Source organism: Musca domestica, unplaced genomic scaffold, assembly GCF_030504385.1.
Source record: "Musca domestica strain aabys unplaced genomic scaffold, Musca_domestica.polishedcontigs.V.1.1 62, whole genome shotgun sequence".
NCBI lineage: Eukaryota > Metazoa > Arthropoda > Insecta > Diptera > Muscidae > Musca > Musca domestica.
This window is the reverse complement of record NW_026712369.1, coordinates 4,379,627-4,398,478: the sequence shown is the minus strand read 5'-3', so window position 1 is coordinate 4,398,478 and position 18,852 is coordinate 4,379,627. Positions and strand designations below refer to the sequence as shown.

General features: G+C 35.1%; 2 protein-coding genes across 2 annotated transcripts in view; both read right to left on the bottom strand.

Moving 5' to 3' along the window:
• LOC101887609 (trissin receptor) overlaps nucleotides 1–18,852 on the bottom strand; it is a 336,966-nt gene that overhangs the window by 240,691 nt on the left and 77,423 nt on the right. The window lies entirely within an intron of this gene.
• On the bottom strand, nucleotides 15,961–16,791 carry LOC101898574 (salivary glue protein Sgs-3-like). Its single transcript, XM_005191329.1, has one exon. The coding sequence runs from the start codon at nucleotides 16,789–16,791 to the stop codon at nucleotides 15,961–15,963; it is 831 nt and encodes a 276-aa protein (XP_005191386.1).

Below are 18,852 nucleotides of genomic sequence, written 5' to 3'. Positions count from 1 at the left end.
CGGATATATGATGAAGATAGAGATTTATCTTCTTTGGTGACTTATAGGGAAATTTTATGAAGAATATTATTTTCTTTGCCGATATTCATCCAAAATGTTTATTTGTATGAAAATTCTTAAATATAAAAGTATCAATCAAAATCGTTAACATATATTTTCAACGTCGAAGAAAAATGAATCAAAAATATAGGAAATTTAATCGCGTTTTTATTTTGTAGCAACATTGATAGACATATTTTCCGGATATATAATGAATATAGAGATTTATCTTCTTTGGTGACTTATAGGGAAATTTTATGAAGAATATTATTTTCTTTGCCGATATTCATCCAAAATGTTTATTTGTATGAAAATTCTTAAATATAAAAGTATCAATCAAAATCGTTAACATATATTTTCAACGTCTAATATTTGTAGGTAATTCGATTTTAATTTCCTTTAAAACTATTATATCTAGGTGTATAGGTTCTTCCGGGACATTTAGAAGAATTTGATGGAGAACATTTCTCCCTTTGACGCTTTCTGCCAAAAATTAAGTTTTATATTACTTTCATGCTTCAACTCGAAAAAGACCGAAGAAAAATCAATCAAAAATATAGGAAATATTTTCGTGTTTTTTTATTGTAGCACAATTGATAGCAACATTTTCATGTTATATAACGGAGATAGAGATTTCTCTTCGGTGGTAACTTATAGTGAAATTTTATGGGGAATATTATTGTCTTTGACAGCATTCTTCCAAAATGATCACTTGTAGGAGAATTTTGAAAAGGAAAGATAATTATATATCAAAATCGTAAACATATACTTTCAACGTCTAATATTTGTATGCATTTCGATTAAAATGTTCTTTAAAATTATTATATCTAAGTGCATAGTTTCTTCCAGGACTTATAGTAGAATTTGATGGAGATAATTTTTCGTTTGACACTTTTCGCCAAGAACGATGTTTTATATCACTTTCACGCATCAACTCGAAAAAAGAAAAATCAACCTAAAAATTTGAAATACTTTCGCGTTTTTTGTGGCAACATTGATGGACACATTTTCCTGCTATATAATGGAGATAGGGATTCATTTTCTTTGGTTATTTATAGTACAATTTTATGAAGAATATTATTGTATTTGACGTAATTCACACAAAACGTTTCTTTGTAGGAGAATTTTTAAAAATGTATAAAAGTATCAATCAAACATATAATAATTAATTAAAAAAAGTATCAATCAAACAATTATAAACATATAATTTTCACATATAATATATGAATTTCGGATGTTAATTTCTTAATAACTATTATATGTAGATATACAGATTATTCCGAGACTTATAATGAAATTTACTATAGAATAGTTAGTGTTTTCATACATTTTGTCTACAATGAAACTTTATATCACTTTTGGACATTAACTCAAAAAACGCAATGTAAAATCACAATCATCAAAAAATTGAAAATATTTTTTTCTTTTGGGAAATTTGATGGATATTTTTTCTGTATATATAATGGAAATGGAGATTTCATTTCTTTGATAACCCATATTAAAATTTTGTAAGGCATATTTTTTTCTTTGACGTTATTCATCTAAAATATTGTTTTACAGGGGAATTTTTGCAAAGGACATACATAACTGTCAAAAACGTAATCATGTAATTTCCACTGATAATTTATACAATACGAATTCGAATTATTTTAACAAATGTAATTTCTGGGTGCTTGATTTATTTGGAGACTTATAGTGAAATTTGGTGGAAAATATTTCTTCGTTTGGCAACTTCTGCCTACAATGAGATTTTATATTACTTTTAAGTATTAACTCAAAAAAAAAAGGCTAAGAAAAATCAATCCAAAAAAATGTGAAATATTGTCGTTTTTTTTTTTTTTTTTTTTTTTTTGATGTAGTTATATCCTTATGAATATCCTACGAAAATAAAGCTTTTTTATGTGTGTTGACTTGCAGTGAAATTTGATGAGGAAAATTTTTGTCTCTGACGTCATTTTTCGAAAATGATACATTGTAGGAGATATGTGCAGAAATTCAAGTGAAGTACTACTCTAACCCTAAAATATGTTTTTATATCCTCCACTATAATATAGAGGTTATATTTAAATTTTCAACACCTCGAAATATATATTTTAGACCCCACAGAGTATATATATCCTCGATCAGCATAAAATTCTATGTCGATTGAGCGATGTCCGTCCCTCTGTCCATCTATCCTTCTGTGGAAATCACTCTAGCTTCCGAACGAAATTAAGTAGGTTGATAAAATTTTACTCAAATGTATGTTACGTCTGCAGGACTTTTGGTATTGAAAATGGGTCAGGTAGGTCCACGTTTTGGTATAGCCCCCCATATAATGGTACCTCCCTTTTTTCGGTATTTTGATGATTTTTGCGACATTATTCACCGGAATTGTTTCAAATTTGGTATTTGAAGTGCTTAATGGACAATACAGCTTATGACAGAAAATTGTCTATTCAGGTCCAAGTCTTCGTATAGCCCCTATATAACGGAACCTCCCGATATTCGGTAATTTTGATGATTTTAGCATTATTCACAGGAATTGTTTCAAATTTGATATTTGAAATTCGTAATGGATACTGCAGCCTTAGACAGAAAATTGTCTTTACAGGTCCACGCCTTTCTTAGCCCCCATGTAGCTCCCGATATTTGCTATTTTCATGATTCTAGCGACATTATTCACCGGATCTGTTTCAAATTTGGTGTTTGTAGTTCGTAATGTATACTACAGCCTATGACAGAAAATTGTTTGTGCAGGTCCAAGTCTTCGTATAGCCCCCCTTATAAGGGTGCTTCCCTATATTCGGTATTTTGATGATTTTAGCGACATTATTCACCGGAATTGTTTTAAGTTTGGTATTTGATGTTCGTAATGGATAGTACAGCCTAACACAGAAAATTGCCTGTGTAGGTTCTGGTCTTCGTTTAGCCCACTTACAACGGTACCTCCCGATATTCGCTATATTGATGATTTTAGCGACATTGATTATTTTTTTTTTTTTTTTTTTTTTTTTTGATTTTCGCATTTGAATATTGTACTGGCTTATGAAAAAAGTTGCCTATGCAGGTTCACGTCGCCGTGTAGACCCTAATATAACAGCTACATTCGGTATTTTTAAGATTTTAACAGAATTTTCAACGGACTTTATTTATTTATTTATTAATTAATTAATTTATTATTTTTTTTTTTTTTTTTTTTTTTGTTGTAAATTTCCAAATTCGTTCCAAATGGTGGAGGGTATTCAAAGTTAAACCCAGCCGAACTTCTCCTGGCGTTTTGGGAAGTTTACGACTCGTGATGTATTCTGGGAGCCATTGTAGAATTTTATAGCAAATAATTTTACAGAATATTTTGACTCGCTACGATCCCGTTTAAATTTTTTATCAATTTTTTTTTTATCAATTTTTGAAAACAAATGGCAAAAAAGACACTTTGGTAGTCTCACTTGCGGTTTAAGATCTTAAAATGGATTCCAAGGAATTTTAATAGGAAAATGTCCAAAAATGTGGAATAGAGGGGAGCTTACCCCCTCTATTTCGGGTGGTTTTATTTTCATATTCTTTTGAGTTTTTCCAGTAATTTTTGGAAAATAGAAATATATTGGATACACAGTGTAATGCATTGGAAGTCCTCTTGAGAAGTCTCATAGAGTCCTTGATACATCACTCGATGACTTTAAAAAAATGTTTTTATTTTCAAATAAAGTCTTGGGGGGTTTCTATCCATAGCAGACACCTGAGAGGTGTTTTTCGATGGAGTACTTCCGCGGAGATTCTCTTAAAGAATTCCGTGGCTATTAAAAGAGTTCAGGTTGATAATTTATTTAACTTTCAATAAAATTGGTAGTTATTGTTTGAGGCTACAAAACTGATTTCTTTTGGAGGTCTAATTTCTTGCAGAAATTTGCAAATTGAAATTTCCAAGGATGTTTAGAATAGGTAACCACCTAACCTACCTATTCTACGACCAAAAATGAAAGTTACCTTTTGAAGCAGATCTATAAACCTCCTTGGAAATTTCAATTTGCAAATTTCAGCAAGAAATTAGACCTCCTAAAAAATCGGTTTTGTAGCCTCAAACAATAGCTACCAAATTTATACATTATAGCTGCATTCTAGTTTTAAAGGATTTAACCTATTCCATTGAGCCCTTGCGAGTCCTTTTCATTGGAATTCAAAATATTTTATTTTTTATTTATTTTTTTTTTAATTTTTTTTTCTGATATTGCCTCCCAGACGATTTTTCCTAAGACCCATTTATTAAAACACAACAAATTTATATTTTTTAATTTATTTATTTATTAATTTTTATACATTGTCCTTGGCAAGTCATCGTCTCTAAAAAAAATTTCTCCTCTTAACCGCTCCTGTTCCTCCTGTTGCGGCGGGCGATGCGGCGACGTCTTTGCAAACGCATCCTACGATTGCGGCGGATCTTGCGGTTGCGGCGGATCTTGCGATTGCGGCGGATCTTGCGATTACGGCGGATCTTGCGATTACGGCGGATCTTGCGATTACGGCGAATCTTGCGATTGCGGCGACGGCGCAATTGACGCGCCTTGTTACGTTGACGACGGATACGGCGCACCCGTCTCAAACGACGATTGCGGCGAGCACGTTCACCCTCGGCGTCGGTATCATCAGCAACGGCAGCATCGGTAGCGTCTTCATCGTTCTCCTTAATTTCGGTCTTATCAGCCTCATCGAGAGCCAGATTACGGGGAATGGTTGGAACAGGAAGCGAGCCAGCCAATGGTGTGACAGTGGCTGGTGTTACACAGTTTTCACTTTTACCCATGGCACAAAGTTGGGTGGCTGAAACAGCACCTCGTTTGGCACCCTTGACTTGAGCACCATTTACCAGGGCACTCGAACCCAAAAGGGTTGCCCACAAAAGGAATAGTTTAAAATTCATTTCTACTCCCAGAAAAAAAAAAAAACTTAAAATTCACACGACAAGTTGGTTGATGTTGGAATGATCGAATGAATTTAATGCTTTTTCCAAATTCTCTGGGGGTTTATATAGTCAAATTTTTAAAAAAATTTTTTGTTGGTTGATATTGAAAATAAAGGTTTTCAAAATCAATTATTGAAATAAAATTAACTTCCAAAGGCCGTTACAAAATTAAACAAACAAATAATCGAAAAAACACCGAATGTAAAACAAATGAATTTTAAAATTCCAGTTGGAAAACAACAACAAAAGAAAAAAACATTTCAAAATTCCTATTGGAAAACAACAACAAGAACTGAAACACATTTCAAAATTCTAATTGGAAAATATCAAACAAAAATATAAATTTCCTAATTTCTAATTGGAAAACACTTGTTCAACTACATCGAGTACTGCCACGAACCCATACCATACCCCCAACCAACTGCAACCAATTTTGATACAACTGTTCAAACAAACCTATTTACTTGCAACCCAAATGTTGTAACATCACCAAGAATTGATCCATAGACGACATTTTTGAGGAGTTGCCTATAAAAGTGTTTGGAAATACACCAAACAGCTTTAAATGGATTTAGTCTCTCCAGCATCGAAGTTGTATTGAAAACCAGCCATACCTTTTCCGGCTTCAAATACCCAGCGTTTCCAGTCAATCGATGAAGTTAAACAAGTAAAAAAAAACAGCTAAGTTCGGCCGAGGCGGAACTTTTTATATACTCCACAATTCGGAAGGAATTCGAAAATTTAAAAAAAAATCCGTCGAAAAATACCGCTCAAATGAAAACCCTATGGAGGCTATAGAAAGACGTGGTGCCGAATAAGTAATTATACCCTACACCACATAGTGGTAAGGGCATCATGTCTTTGTGCATTTGTTTGTAACATGGAGAAGGAAGCGAGATAGACCCATACTTACTTTTGAAGATCATGTCAGTCCGTTTGTCTGACCGTCTGTCCATGTATTCTTGTGAACAAACTGCAGGTCGCATTTATTATCCGATTGAGATGAAGATTTGCACAAGCCATTTGTTTGGCCCAAGGACGAACACTATTGAAATTGGAGATAATCGGTCAAAATTTAGATATAGCTCCCATATATATCTTCGTCCGATTTGCCTTTTATTGTGCACCAAACGTGTAATATCAACCCGAACAGTATGGAATTTTGCACATACAACCAAATTAGGCCTGAAAATAAGTGTGCCAAATTTGATCGAAATCGGTTGAGATATAGGTATAGCTCCCATATATAACTTCGTCCGATTTACCTTTTATTGTGCACCAAACGTCTAATATTTGTCCAAATGGGATGGAATTTGGCACATACGATCGAATTGAGTGTAGAAGCTAGTATGCTAAATTTGGTGAAGATCGGTTCGGATATATCTATAGCTCCCATATATATTGTTCATCCGATTTGTTATATTTGTTACCCACAGCCGTAATATGCACTCCGTAACAACGATATTCAGGGAAATATATCAAATACAGCTCAGAAATATATTTGCCAAATTTTATCGAAATCGGTTCCGATTTGAATATAGCTCCCATATATATTTTTATCTGATTTTAAATTAATTGTGCACCAAATGGGCAATACAAGTCCGAATTTAAAAGATGCAAATGCTTCGGCATATTTAGTACTTTGAACTTTAAATTATAATTATAATCATAGCGTGTATGATTGAATTCTCCTCTCCCATAAAAACTAAATTAGCAAAGTGGTGTAGGGTATCATAATGTCGGCCTCGCCCGACTTCAAGACTTTCTTTACTGTTTTTTTTTTTTTTTGTTTTTTTTTTCTTGCCATAGGCTGTAGTAATGATTTCGAACTTAAAATACGACATTCGAAATAATTCCGGTGAACAAAGTTGCTAAAATCGTGGAAATACCGAATATCGGGGGTAGGTTATTTGGGTGCTCTTCTAAAACGTGGAGCTTTATAGCCAATTCTCTTTTCTCACAAGGAACTCCTTTTGTGGATTTTAAGACAATTCGCTTGAAAAATGTGGCTAAAATCATCAAAATACCGAATATCGGGGAGTATCGAATGTATGGGGGCTAAACGATATCGTAGACCTCTATAGACAATTCTCTTTCAGGGGGAAAGGTAGTCAAGCGGGACTCCTTGTGCAGAATTTCAGACAATTCCATTGAAAAAATGTATCTAAAATCCAAATACCGAATATTGGGTGGTACCGTTATATGGGTACGTGGATCCACCAAGGCCCATCTTCGAACTTCACCGGCCTGCAGACAACAAACAGATCAGTGCAAAATATTAGCTCCCTATCTTTATTCATTTTGACTCTTGCGTGATTACAATAGACGAACAGACGGACGTATGGACGGAATGCGCTAATTCACCTTAGAATTTTACGCTCATATATACATTTGAAGCCGTTACTGATGGTGCCGTCCCTTACGACACAATCGTGACGGAGTTGACCATCGGCGTCTGAGGAAAGTTCGCCGTACTCATCGCAGTTGCAATGAATTTCGCCAAGTACCTAATAAATACGCTGTAAATTTAAATTCGCTGTAACTTTAAAATTAGTTGCAATCCCCAGACCCGACACAGCCGCCGAAAGTGTCTGCGAAGATATCGCCGTATTGCAGTCCCAATGGAAGAAACAGGACAGGTTAGTAAAATAACTCGTAGTTTTAAATTCGCCGCAACCATAAAATTAGCTGCAATCCCCATACTCGACGCAGCCGCCGTAAACGCCTGCAAGAAGTCATCGTATGACCCTTGCAACAGGACTGGTTACTTGTCTGGACTGGTTAATAAAACTGGACGTCTAATTTCAATTCGCCTCAACCATAAAATTCGCTGCAATTCCCAGAGACGTCTCTGCCGAAGAAAGAAGACTGCAAGGAGAAACAAGGATTTTTCTTTTCAAGGTACTTCCTTTGTTGAAAGAAGAGATTTTAAGTCCGCAAAAAAATTGCATTGAAGCCTTTTTCTGTCCATAAAAGACGTCTATTGTAAGGAAGATTTCTTTTATAGACATAGACATATCGACTTAGGTGTTATCGAATTACACGTAAGTTAGGCCAATCAGCTCGATATTGCACGGTTTGATTTAGTCGATGGCTTTTGGTGGTTGGCACCACATATTCGGTCTGACGATGTCGACTTGGTGATAGTCGATTTGATGATACTTGAATAAGTTTAGCCGGCTTGATGATATCATTGTGCAACGCAAAAAATAATTACGATGAAAATCCATCGGATTACGAAAATAGAGCAAACAAGTAAAAAAGAAGTAAGTTCGGCTGGACCGATCTTTTAACACCCTCCACCATTTGGAACAAATTTGGAAAATATATAAAAAAAGTAAATAAAATAAAATCCGTTAAAAATTCTGTAAAAATCTTAAAAATACCATGTATAGCAGTTATATCTAAGGCGTGTACCTGCATAGGCAACTTTTGTCATAGGCCATTTAAATATTGAGTACAAATACGAAACTTTAAAAAAATCCGATGAATTATGTAGCTAAAATCATCAAAATACCGAATATGGGGAGATACTGTATATGGGGTCTATACGAAGACCTGGACCTGGATAGCCAATTTCAGGCTGTGGTAACTATTTGAAACTTCAAATACGAAATTTGAAACAATTCCGGTGAATATTGTACCTAAAAGCGTCAAAATACCGAATATCGGCAGGTTCTGATATAACGGATTTATACAAAGACCTGAACCTTCATAAACAATTTTCTGTCATTGGCCGTAGTGCCTATTGGGAACTTCAAATACGAAATATGAAAGAATTCCGATGAATAACGTCGCAAAAATCACCAAAATACGGAATATTTGGAGGTACCGATAAATGTGGCTTATACGAAGACCTGGACTTGCATAGATAATTTTTTGTCTTAGACTGTAGTACCCATTAGGAACTCTAAATACGAAATTTGAAACAACTCCGTTTAATAATATTCCTAATATCATCAAAATACCGAATATCGGGGATACCGCTGTGTGGGGGTTATACGATTTCGTGGACCTATAGAGACAACCCTCTTCCAAGAGGTAAAGTGCTTAGAAGGATCTTCTAGTGTGGATTTTCAGAAAATTCCATTGAAAAATTTAGCTAAAATCATCAAAATACCGAAGATAGGGAGGAACTTTATATGGGGGATATACGATATCGTAGATCTATATAGACAGTACTTCTCCAGGGGTAAAGTATTTGTGGGGAACTCCTTATGTGGATTTTCGGAAAATATCATTAAAAAACAATTGGCTGCAATCATCAAAATATAGAATATTGGAGGGTACCGTTATATGGGGGCTATACGATATCGTGGACAAATATAGCCCATCTTTGAACCTGATCTGCGTGCAGACAAAATACTGATCTGTGCAAAATTTTACTTTCCTGTCTTTATTCGTATTGACACTAGCGTGATTAAAGCAGACGGATGGACGGACAGAGCAAAATCGTCATCGATCAAGAGTTACAAACGGAATGACGAAATTAATATACCCTCCATACTTGGTGGAGGGTATAAAAATAGAGGGGGCAGGTTCCCCCCATCCAAAATTTCTGTATTTTTAATAAAAGAGTAAAGTAATCGACTGACTGACCGACTTAACGATTCCTCAAATATCTAAAGCTAGAATCTTGAAATTTTGTGTGAGGGTCAGATAAGGCTGAGTTTTTGGAAATTCGTACTAAAACGGCACGAAAAGTAGTGAAAGGTATAAATATTGTACGCTTTGTATTTGAGGAAGCAGTAGAGCTAGAACTCTTAAATTTGGAATAAGGGCCACTGAGGGAGTGTATGTTAGATGTACCAAAGGGTCCTGGAAAATTCGTACTATAAGTGTACCAAGAGTAGTAAAATGTATTATATTTGGTATCATTTCGTAACACGGTTAGTTGAGGGGTAGAGTCGATGTAAAGAGGAAGTCTTGAAATTATGTACCCATGCATACGAAAAGTACTAAATGTTACTAAATATGGTACATTTTGACGGAACGGATTGAGCAGGAATCCTGAGATTTGAAATTAAAATTTTGTGATATGAGGTAGTTTTCGAAATTTGTACTTATGTGCATGGAAAGTACAAAATGGTGCTAAATTTGAACCGATAAAGCTTGATTTCTGATATTTAGATATATGGAATATTATTGCATTGAGGTAGTTTTGGAAATTCGTACTTATGTTAATGGTACTAAACTTGGTACAATTTAAATTTGTGTGAGAGCCAAAAGAGTTGGAATCCTGAAATTTGGAAATAAAATTACAATTGCATTGTTGGACAGAGGTATTTTAGGTAGTTCTGGAAATAGATATTTATTTGTACCGAATGGTACTTAATTTGGTACAATTTTAATTTTGGGTGAACCGGTAAAGTTGGAATCCTGAAATTTGAAAATAAAATTCCTATTGGATTGTATGATGCAGGTTATTATGGAAATGTGTACTTATGTGTACTAAATGGTACTAAAATCGGTACAAATTGGAATTGTAGTCAATCCATAGAGCTAGATTTCTGAAATTTGGAAAGAGAGTCACTGGTGAAGTGCGGGAAGATGTACATTATGTAGATGAAATTCAAACTTTTTGGTTATGAAAAGTTCTTAAATGGTACTAAAGTTGCAAAATGATACAATTTCCTATTATGTGAACGGAAAGAGGTAAGAGCTTGAAATTTTGATGGGAATCGGGGTTAAAAAATAATTTAGATATATGAAGATGTTTTTTTTTGGCAAAGTGTACTAAGTTTACGAACTGTACTAAATGGTACTAAATTTGGAACAGTTTTGTTAAAAATGAACGGGTGAAGCTGGAATTTTTAAATTGTGTATTGGGCACCCTGTTGATGATAGGTTAGTGATAAAGAGTTGCTTTTGAAAACGTGTACTACAAATGTACGAAAAATACGAAATAGTACTAAATCTGGTACAATTTGATATTGATTGAAGAGAGAGTGCTTGAAATCTGAAATTTGATATTAGAGTGGCTGATCAAGTGAAGCCTGGCCATTTTGCGGTGTTTTTGGAAATATGTACTATAATTGTACGAAAAGTACTGAATGATACTATATTTGGTATTAGGTGAAGAGATAGAGATACAATTCTGAAATTTTATATTAAGATTACTAATGGAATGAACAGATGAATCTGGAATTTTGAAATTTTGTATTTGGGACCCTGTTGATGGTAGGTTTGTGATAAAGAGGGGGGTTTGGAACGTGTGCCACAAGTGCACAAAAAGTACGACATAGTACTATATTTGGTACAATTTTGTGTTGGGTGAGGTGATAGGGCTTAAAATCTGAAATTTGGTAATAGAGTCGCTGTTTATGTGAAGCCTCGACATTTGGCGGCGGTTTTTGGAAATGTGTACTATAATTGTACGAAATGTACTGAATAGTACTACAATTGGTATTGGGTGAAGGGATAGACATACAATTCTGAAATTTGATATCAATATTACTGATGGTTTCTGTGAGACGTGTTGAGATTAGGCAGTGGTTGAGAAATGCTTTCTATATTTGTGCGAAGAGTACTAAAGCTGGAAATACATAAAGCGCTTATCTGGCTGGCTTAAGTCATCGGCTGGCTTCTTCGGAAATGAACAAAGGAGCCCAGGGCCAAAATCGAACTAAGTCAACCTAAAACTCCTTTCTTCATATACGAAGATAAATATGCTCTTTATGTATTTCCAGCCTAAATGTGGTTTTGGATGAAGGTATATTTGATTTTGATATCTGAAAATGACATATGGAAGAGGTTTTGAAAATGTGATCTATAATTGTAAGAAAAGTACTATATTTGGTAAAAGTAAAGGAGTAGAGCTGAAATCTTGGAATTTATTATGGATGTCACTGTTGGTGTCTGCGTTAAAAAAGAAGGTGGTTTTGGAAAGGCAAATATATTCTTCATCAAATGTCACTATAAGTAATGAAAGGAAATTAATTTCTATTTTTTGTATAAATTTTTCCTTGGCCTTTCTCGACTCGACTCTCGAAACTAAAAAAAGAAACTAAAAAAAGCATTTTAGAGCGATATTGTCATAATGAAAAATATTCTTCATAATCTCCTTCATAATGTTTTGCCATTTTCGAGTTGATGCATAAAAGTAATATTATACTTCGTTTTAGATAGAAAGTTCCAAAAGATGAAATATTAAACATCAAATTTTACTACAAATCTCAGAAAGAAATATTGAGGACTTTGCAGATACTGGAACAGGGCATATATATTTAAGTTTAATTGTTCTTAAGAAAATTAAAATCGAAATGTATAAATTACTAGGATCGCTGGTCGATAGTTTTTGGGGGTAGTCTTTTGAACCCATTTCTCTAGGGTGCTCACTATATATGATATATGAATGAAAGCTTGTATCACCCCTTCGATATCCTATAGAGTATACTACTTAATACATATCTTCTGTAGTTTAAAGATTTCGTTCATTGAATCGTTAGTGGTTTATAAACACCTATAAAACTTCAGCAAAAATTCCGGAGCTGGCCTATTTTAACAAACTACTAGTAAAAACAAGTAAAAAATCTGTAAGTCCGGCCGGGCCGAACTTTGAATACCCTCCATCATTTGCAAGGAACTTGAAGAAATTAAAAAAAACTGCCGAAGAATACCATTTAAATGAAAACGTTTATTTGGGGATATACGAAGACGAGGACCTGCATACATAATTTTTTGTCATAGGCTGTAGAATAGACCCCGAACGTCAAATACGAAATTTAAAACAGTTACGTTGAATAATGTCGCTAATATCATCAAATTTGAAACAATTCCGCAGGATATTATCAAATTACCGGATAAAGGGAGGTGCCGTTATATGTGGGCTATACGAAGAAGTGGACCTGCAAATACAATTTTCTGGCATATGTTGTAGTACTCATTACGAACTTCAAACTTTAAATACAAAATTTGAAACAATTCCGGTCAAAAATGTCGCTAAACATATTAACCGAATATACTATACCGAATATCGGAGGTACGATATCGTGGGGGTTATACGATATCGTGGACCTATATAGACAATTTTCTTCCAGGGAGCACACTTTTCAGAAGGAACTCCTTCTAAGCATTTTCTGAAAATTCCATTCAAAAATGTAGCTACAATCATCAAAATACCGAATATCGGGGGTTCAGTTATAAAGTGGGATATAATATGTAGTATACCTATATAAAAAATTCTCTTCCAGGGGCTGAAGTACTCAGAAGCAACTTCTTGTGTGGATCTTCAGACAAATTTTCATTGAAAATTTTTGCTAAAATCATCAAAACACCGAATATCAGGTGGTACCGGAGTATGGTGGCTATCGATATCGTGGATTGATATAGCCCATCTTCAAACTTGACCTGCCTGCACACAAAAGACTGATCTGTGCAAAATTTTAGCTTCCTTTCTTAATTAGATTTGAATTAATTGTGTTGGTCGATTTAGGAGCGGAGTTACATCTACCATTATGTTATACACCAATTTGATTTTCTACACTCATCAGCACCAATAAACAAAAAACATTACAAAATATATATTTCAAAATGAATCAAAATAAAAAATTAAAAAAAAAAAAACAATAAACAGATTTCAAAAATTAAAAAATTATCACAATATGTAACAAAAATGTTCTGTTTTTTATTGACATGCGAGTTTTTCAGACTTTATCCTTTTTTGTCAACAGGCCATTCCGAAGATACATAAAACCCCAAAAACATGAATTTTATAAACACTTTTTAAGGATCTATTAAACCAATAACCATGGACTTTTTAAAGAATTTTTTGAAGATCCCTAAGGCCTTATAAATCGAATTTTTAAGATGCAAAAGCCCCATAAACGGGGATTTATTATCAATAAGGCTCATAAAGCTACATAAGAGCTCATAAACGTGGATTTTTTTATAAATCCATAAAGTCACATACACTTGAATTTTTTAAAGATCCCTAAGGACTCATAAACGTGGACTTTTTAAAGAAATTTTTTTAAGACAAATACTTCCCCATGAACTAGATTTTTTTAGATTTTTTTTTAGATTTTTTTTTAAATTTTACATCCGTATTTTTTAGATTTTTTTTTTTGTAATCAGTAAGGCCCTATAAATGGTGATTTTTTAAATAATTTTTCTGAAGATCCATAATGCCTCATAAACGTGGATTTTTTTAAAGGATTTGTTAATGATCCACATGACCCCATTAACTTGGATTTATTAAAGAATTTTATTAAGGATCCATAAGTCCCTGTAAAAGTGTATTTTTTAAAAAATATTTTAATGGTCCATAAGGCCCCATAAAGAATTTTTAAAGAATTTTTTTAAAGATCCATTGGACCCCATAAACGTGGATTTATTAACGAATTTTTTAAAGACCCCATAAACGTGGATTTATTAACGAATTTTTTAAAGACCACATAAACGTGGATTTTTTAAAGAAACTCTTAAGATCCATAGGTCCCCATAAACGTGGATCTTTTAAAGAAACTTTAAAGGATCCATAGGTCCCCATAAACGTGGATTTATTAACGATTTTTTTAAAGACCCCATAAACGTGAATTTTTTAAAGAAACTTCTAGGGATCCATAGGTCCCCATAAACGTGGATTTTCTAAAGAAACTTTTAAGGATCCATAGGTCCCCATAAACGTGGATTTTTTAGAGAAACTTTTAAGGATCCATAAGGCCCCATAAACGTGGTTTTTAAAGAATTTAATTATTAATTATTATTTGTTTAAGATCCATATTTAAAGAATTGTTTAAGGATCCATAAGCGTAGATTTTTTTGGGATGCTTTTAAGGATCCATAAGGCCTCATAAACGAGAATTTTTTAAAGAATTTATTAAAGAATTTAAAAATTTATTTAAAGAACTTATTAAAGACCAATAGGATCCCATAAACGTTGGCTTCTTAAAGAGTTTGTTAAAGACAAATAATTCCCTATGAACTAGGTTTTTTTAGAATTTATTATCCATCCTTAAGGTCACATGAGCTTGATTTTTTTGATCCATAAGGCCCCATAAATGTGGATTTTTCGCAAATTCACAGGATCCCTCAAAAGTGGATCTTTAAGAATTTTCTCAATGCCCTAAGGCCTCACAAACGTGAATTTTTATGAAGTTTTAAAGAGCCAAAGGGGCTTATAAATTTTGAAGAATTTTTAAAAGATCTTTGTGGGCCAATTATTTTGTATTTTAGAATTTTTTTTTTAAATATCTATAAACGGGAATTTTTAAAGATTTATAAGGCTCTATTAATGTGGAGTTTTGAAGCATTTTTTTAAGATATTAAAGGTCCAAGATTTTAAAGATTTTTTAAAGATCCCCAAAAACTTTGGTTTTTTAAGGAATTGTTTAAAGATCCCTAAGGTCCCATAAACGTGAGCTGTTTAAAGATCCATAAGGCATTATGAATGCCTATTTCAATTTTTTTTTTAAAATCACAGAACCCTCAAAAGTTAATCTACTTAAAGATTTGCGCAAAAAAATTAATTTATTATTCTATAGTTTTGACAAAAAAAAAAAAACCTTTTAGCAGAAAAATCCTTAAGTTGATCTTCTTTCCAACTTTACAGCCCCCACATCGATGAAAATTCATAAGTTTTTAATTTTTGGAATATTTTTTATTCATTTTTCATAACTTGAGGAAAAGTGTCTGAGAGAAAGTGTCTTTCATGAGGAGAATTGTCTGCCTATTTAACCGCTTCTGTTCTTCCTGTTGCGACGGGCAATGCGGCGATGTCTTTGCAGGCGCTTTCTGCGGTTGCGGCGAATCTTGCGATTGCGACGAATTTTACGGTTGCGACGTATCTTACGATTACGACGTATCTTACGATTGCGGCATACCTTACGATTGCGATTACGACGACGCACTTGTCGAACCTTGCTGCGATTGCGACGGGTACGTCGCACCTTTCTCAAATGACGATGGCGGCGAGCACGTTCACTTTCAGCCTCGGTATCATCAGCAGCGGCAGCATCAGTAACGTCTCCGTTTTCTTTCATTTATCTCTCATCAACTTCATCGAGAGCCAGGAAACGAGGAGTTGTTGGAGCAGGAGGAGAGGTGGCAGGATCAGCAGTTGCAGGAGGTGAGGTGGCAGGCGGTGAGCTTGCAGGTGGAGAGGTTGCAGGTGGAGAAGTAGCTGGTGGTGAAGAGGCAGGAGGTGAAGTGGCTGGTGGTGAGCTAGCTGGTGGTGAGGTCGCAGGCGGTGAAGTATCTGATGGTGATGTGGCTGGTGGTGAGCTGCCTGTTGGTGAGGTAGCTGGTGGGGAAGTGGCTGGTGGCGAGGTAGCCGGAGGAGATGTAGCTGTTGGAGAAGTCCCGCCACCGGTGGTGGGTGAGGTAGGAGCAGTAGGACTAGTAGGTGGCGCTGTGCCGGTGGTCGGTGAAGGTCCACCACCAGTTGAAGTTGAGGTGGTTCCAGTGGTTGTTGGCGCGGTACCTGTACCTGTGCCAGTCGTTGTGGGGGTAGTTGGTGTCGTCGACGTGGTCGGTGTTGTGGGTGTCGTTGGTGTTGTGGGCGTTGTAACGGTGCCTGTTGCTGTGGGAGCCACCGTGGCTGGTGGTGGTGCTGGTGTTACACAGAATTGCGTTTTACCCATGGCACAAAGTTTGGTGGCAAAACCACCTCCACCACCACTGCCGCCACCCTTGAAAAAGAAACCATTGACCAGGGCGTTGGAACCCAAAAGGGTTACACAGAGAAGGATAAATTTCAGATTCATTGGGACTCCCATGCATGAATTCTCAATGCAAGTTGATTGTTGCTGAGAACAAATGAATTTGATGCTGTTGGAGATACTTTGAAGCTGTTTTATAGTTAATCCATCCATAACCTTGTCTTGGCTGATCGATGTTGAGAAAATTTCCAATATTATGAATTTTTGGTTAGTAAGCAATGATGTTTGTTTGAGTAGATGTCAAATATTGTCGGCACGTGTCAAGCCGGCACCTGTGCTAGTGGAAGATGTTGATGTTTTACAATTTTAAGTTTGGAAATTATTTGACGGCTGCAGTGGTGTGTCTACTTTACCAGTTAATGTAGGGAGAACTTTTTTGTGTTAGAATGAAGGTATAAGCACCTGAAGTGTATGTTTGGCTCGTGTAATATTCTGCTAACTTTATAAAAAATGGTAATTGGAACCTAATTAAAATATGGCCTTGGACATTTAACACGCTTTCAGATTTTCCTTGAGGAATAACCTAAACAAACACTTCTCATTGATAAAAAAAATCGAAAATTAAAGTCTCTTATCTCCAAGTTTTCCCCAAAGTCATCAGACCCATTTGGTGTTATGGACATTTTTAATAAAGGAAATATTTAAAGGATAGTCCTTCAGATAAAATTTGTAAAAACAAGTAAGCAAAGGCTATAAACCTGCGAAGCCGGCCATGTGATAACCTACAACACTACAATATGTTGGAAGCCCCCTTACGTCCCAATTCATTTTGGAAGGTTTCGAACGAATTGAGATAGAAGGCTAAAATTTTGCACACATATTTATTTTTCCAGTAGGCAGGTTAAGTTCGTCAATGGGCAATGTAGGTCCATATAACAATACCTCCCGATATTCGGCATTTTGATGATTTTAGCGACATTATTCACCGGAGTTGTTTCAAATTTGGTATTTGAAGTTCGATATGGATACTACAGCTTAAGACAGAAAATTATCTGTGCAGGTCCCCGTCTTTGTATAGCCCCCATATAACGGTACCTCCCGATATTCGGTATTGTTATGATTTTAGCTACATTATTCACCGGAATTATTTCAAATTTGGCATGTGAAGTTCGAAATAGATCCTACAGCCTAAGGCAGAAAATCGTCTATGCAGGTCCACGTCTTCCTATAGCCCCCATATAACGGAACCTATCGATTTTCGGTATTTTGATGATTTTAGCGACACAATTCACCAGAATTGTTTCAAATTTGGTATTTGAAGTTGGCAGTGGATACTACAGCCTAAGGCAGAAAATCGTCTATGTAGGTCTACGTTTTCATATAGCAGCCATATATCGGAACCTCCGGATTATCGGTATTTTGATGATTTTAGCTACATTATTCACCGGAATTATTTCAAATTTGGCATGTGAAGTTCGAAATAGATCCTACAGCCTAAGGCAGAAAATCGTCTATGCAGGTCCACGTCTTCCTATAGCCCCCATATAACGGAACCTATCGATTTTCGGTATTTTGATGATTTTAGCGACACAATTCACAAGAATTGTTTCAAATTTGGTATTTGAAGTTGGCAATGGATACTACAGCCTAAGGCAGAAAATCGTCTATGTAGGTCTACGTCTTCGTATAGCCCCCATATAACGGTACCTCGGTATTTTGATGATTTTAGCGACACAATTCACCAGAATTGTTTCAAATTTGGTATTTGAAGTTCGTAATGGATGCTACAGCCTAAGGCAGAAAATCGTCTATGCAGGTTCACGTCTTCCTACAGCCGCCATATAACGGTACCTCCCCATATTCGGTATTTTGATGATTTTAGCGACACAATTCACCAGAATTGTTTCAAATTTGGTATTTGAAGTTGGCAATGGATACTACAGCCTAAGACAGAAAGTTCTCTATGTAGATCCAGGTATTCGTATAGCCCCCATATAACAGTACCTCCCGATATTCGGTATTTTGATGATTTTAGCGACACTATTTACCGGAATTGTTACAAATTTGGTACTTGAAGTTCGAAATGGATACTACAGCTTAAGACAGAAAGTTCTCTATGCAGGTCCAGGCATTCGTATAGGCCCCATATATCAGTACCTCGCTATATTCGGTATTTTGATGATTTTAGCGTCATTATTCACCGTAGTAGTTTCAAATTACGTATTTAGAGGTCGTAATGGGAACTACAGTCTGTGACAGAAAATTGCCTATGCA

What these genes read in the sequence shown, in the direction of transcription:
- LOC101898574 (XM_005191329.1), bottom strand. Translation starts at nt 16,791, where the DNA reads ATGGATGGATTAACTATAAAACAGCTTCAAAGTATCTCCAACAGCATC.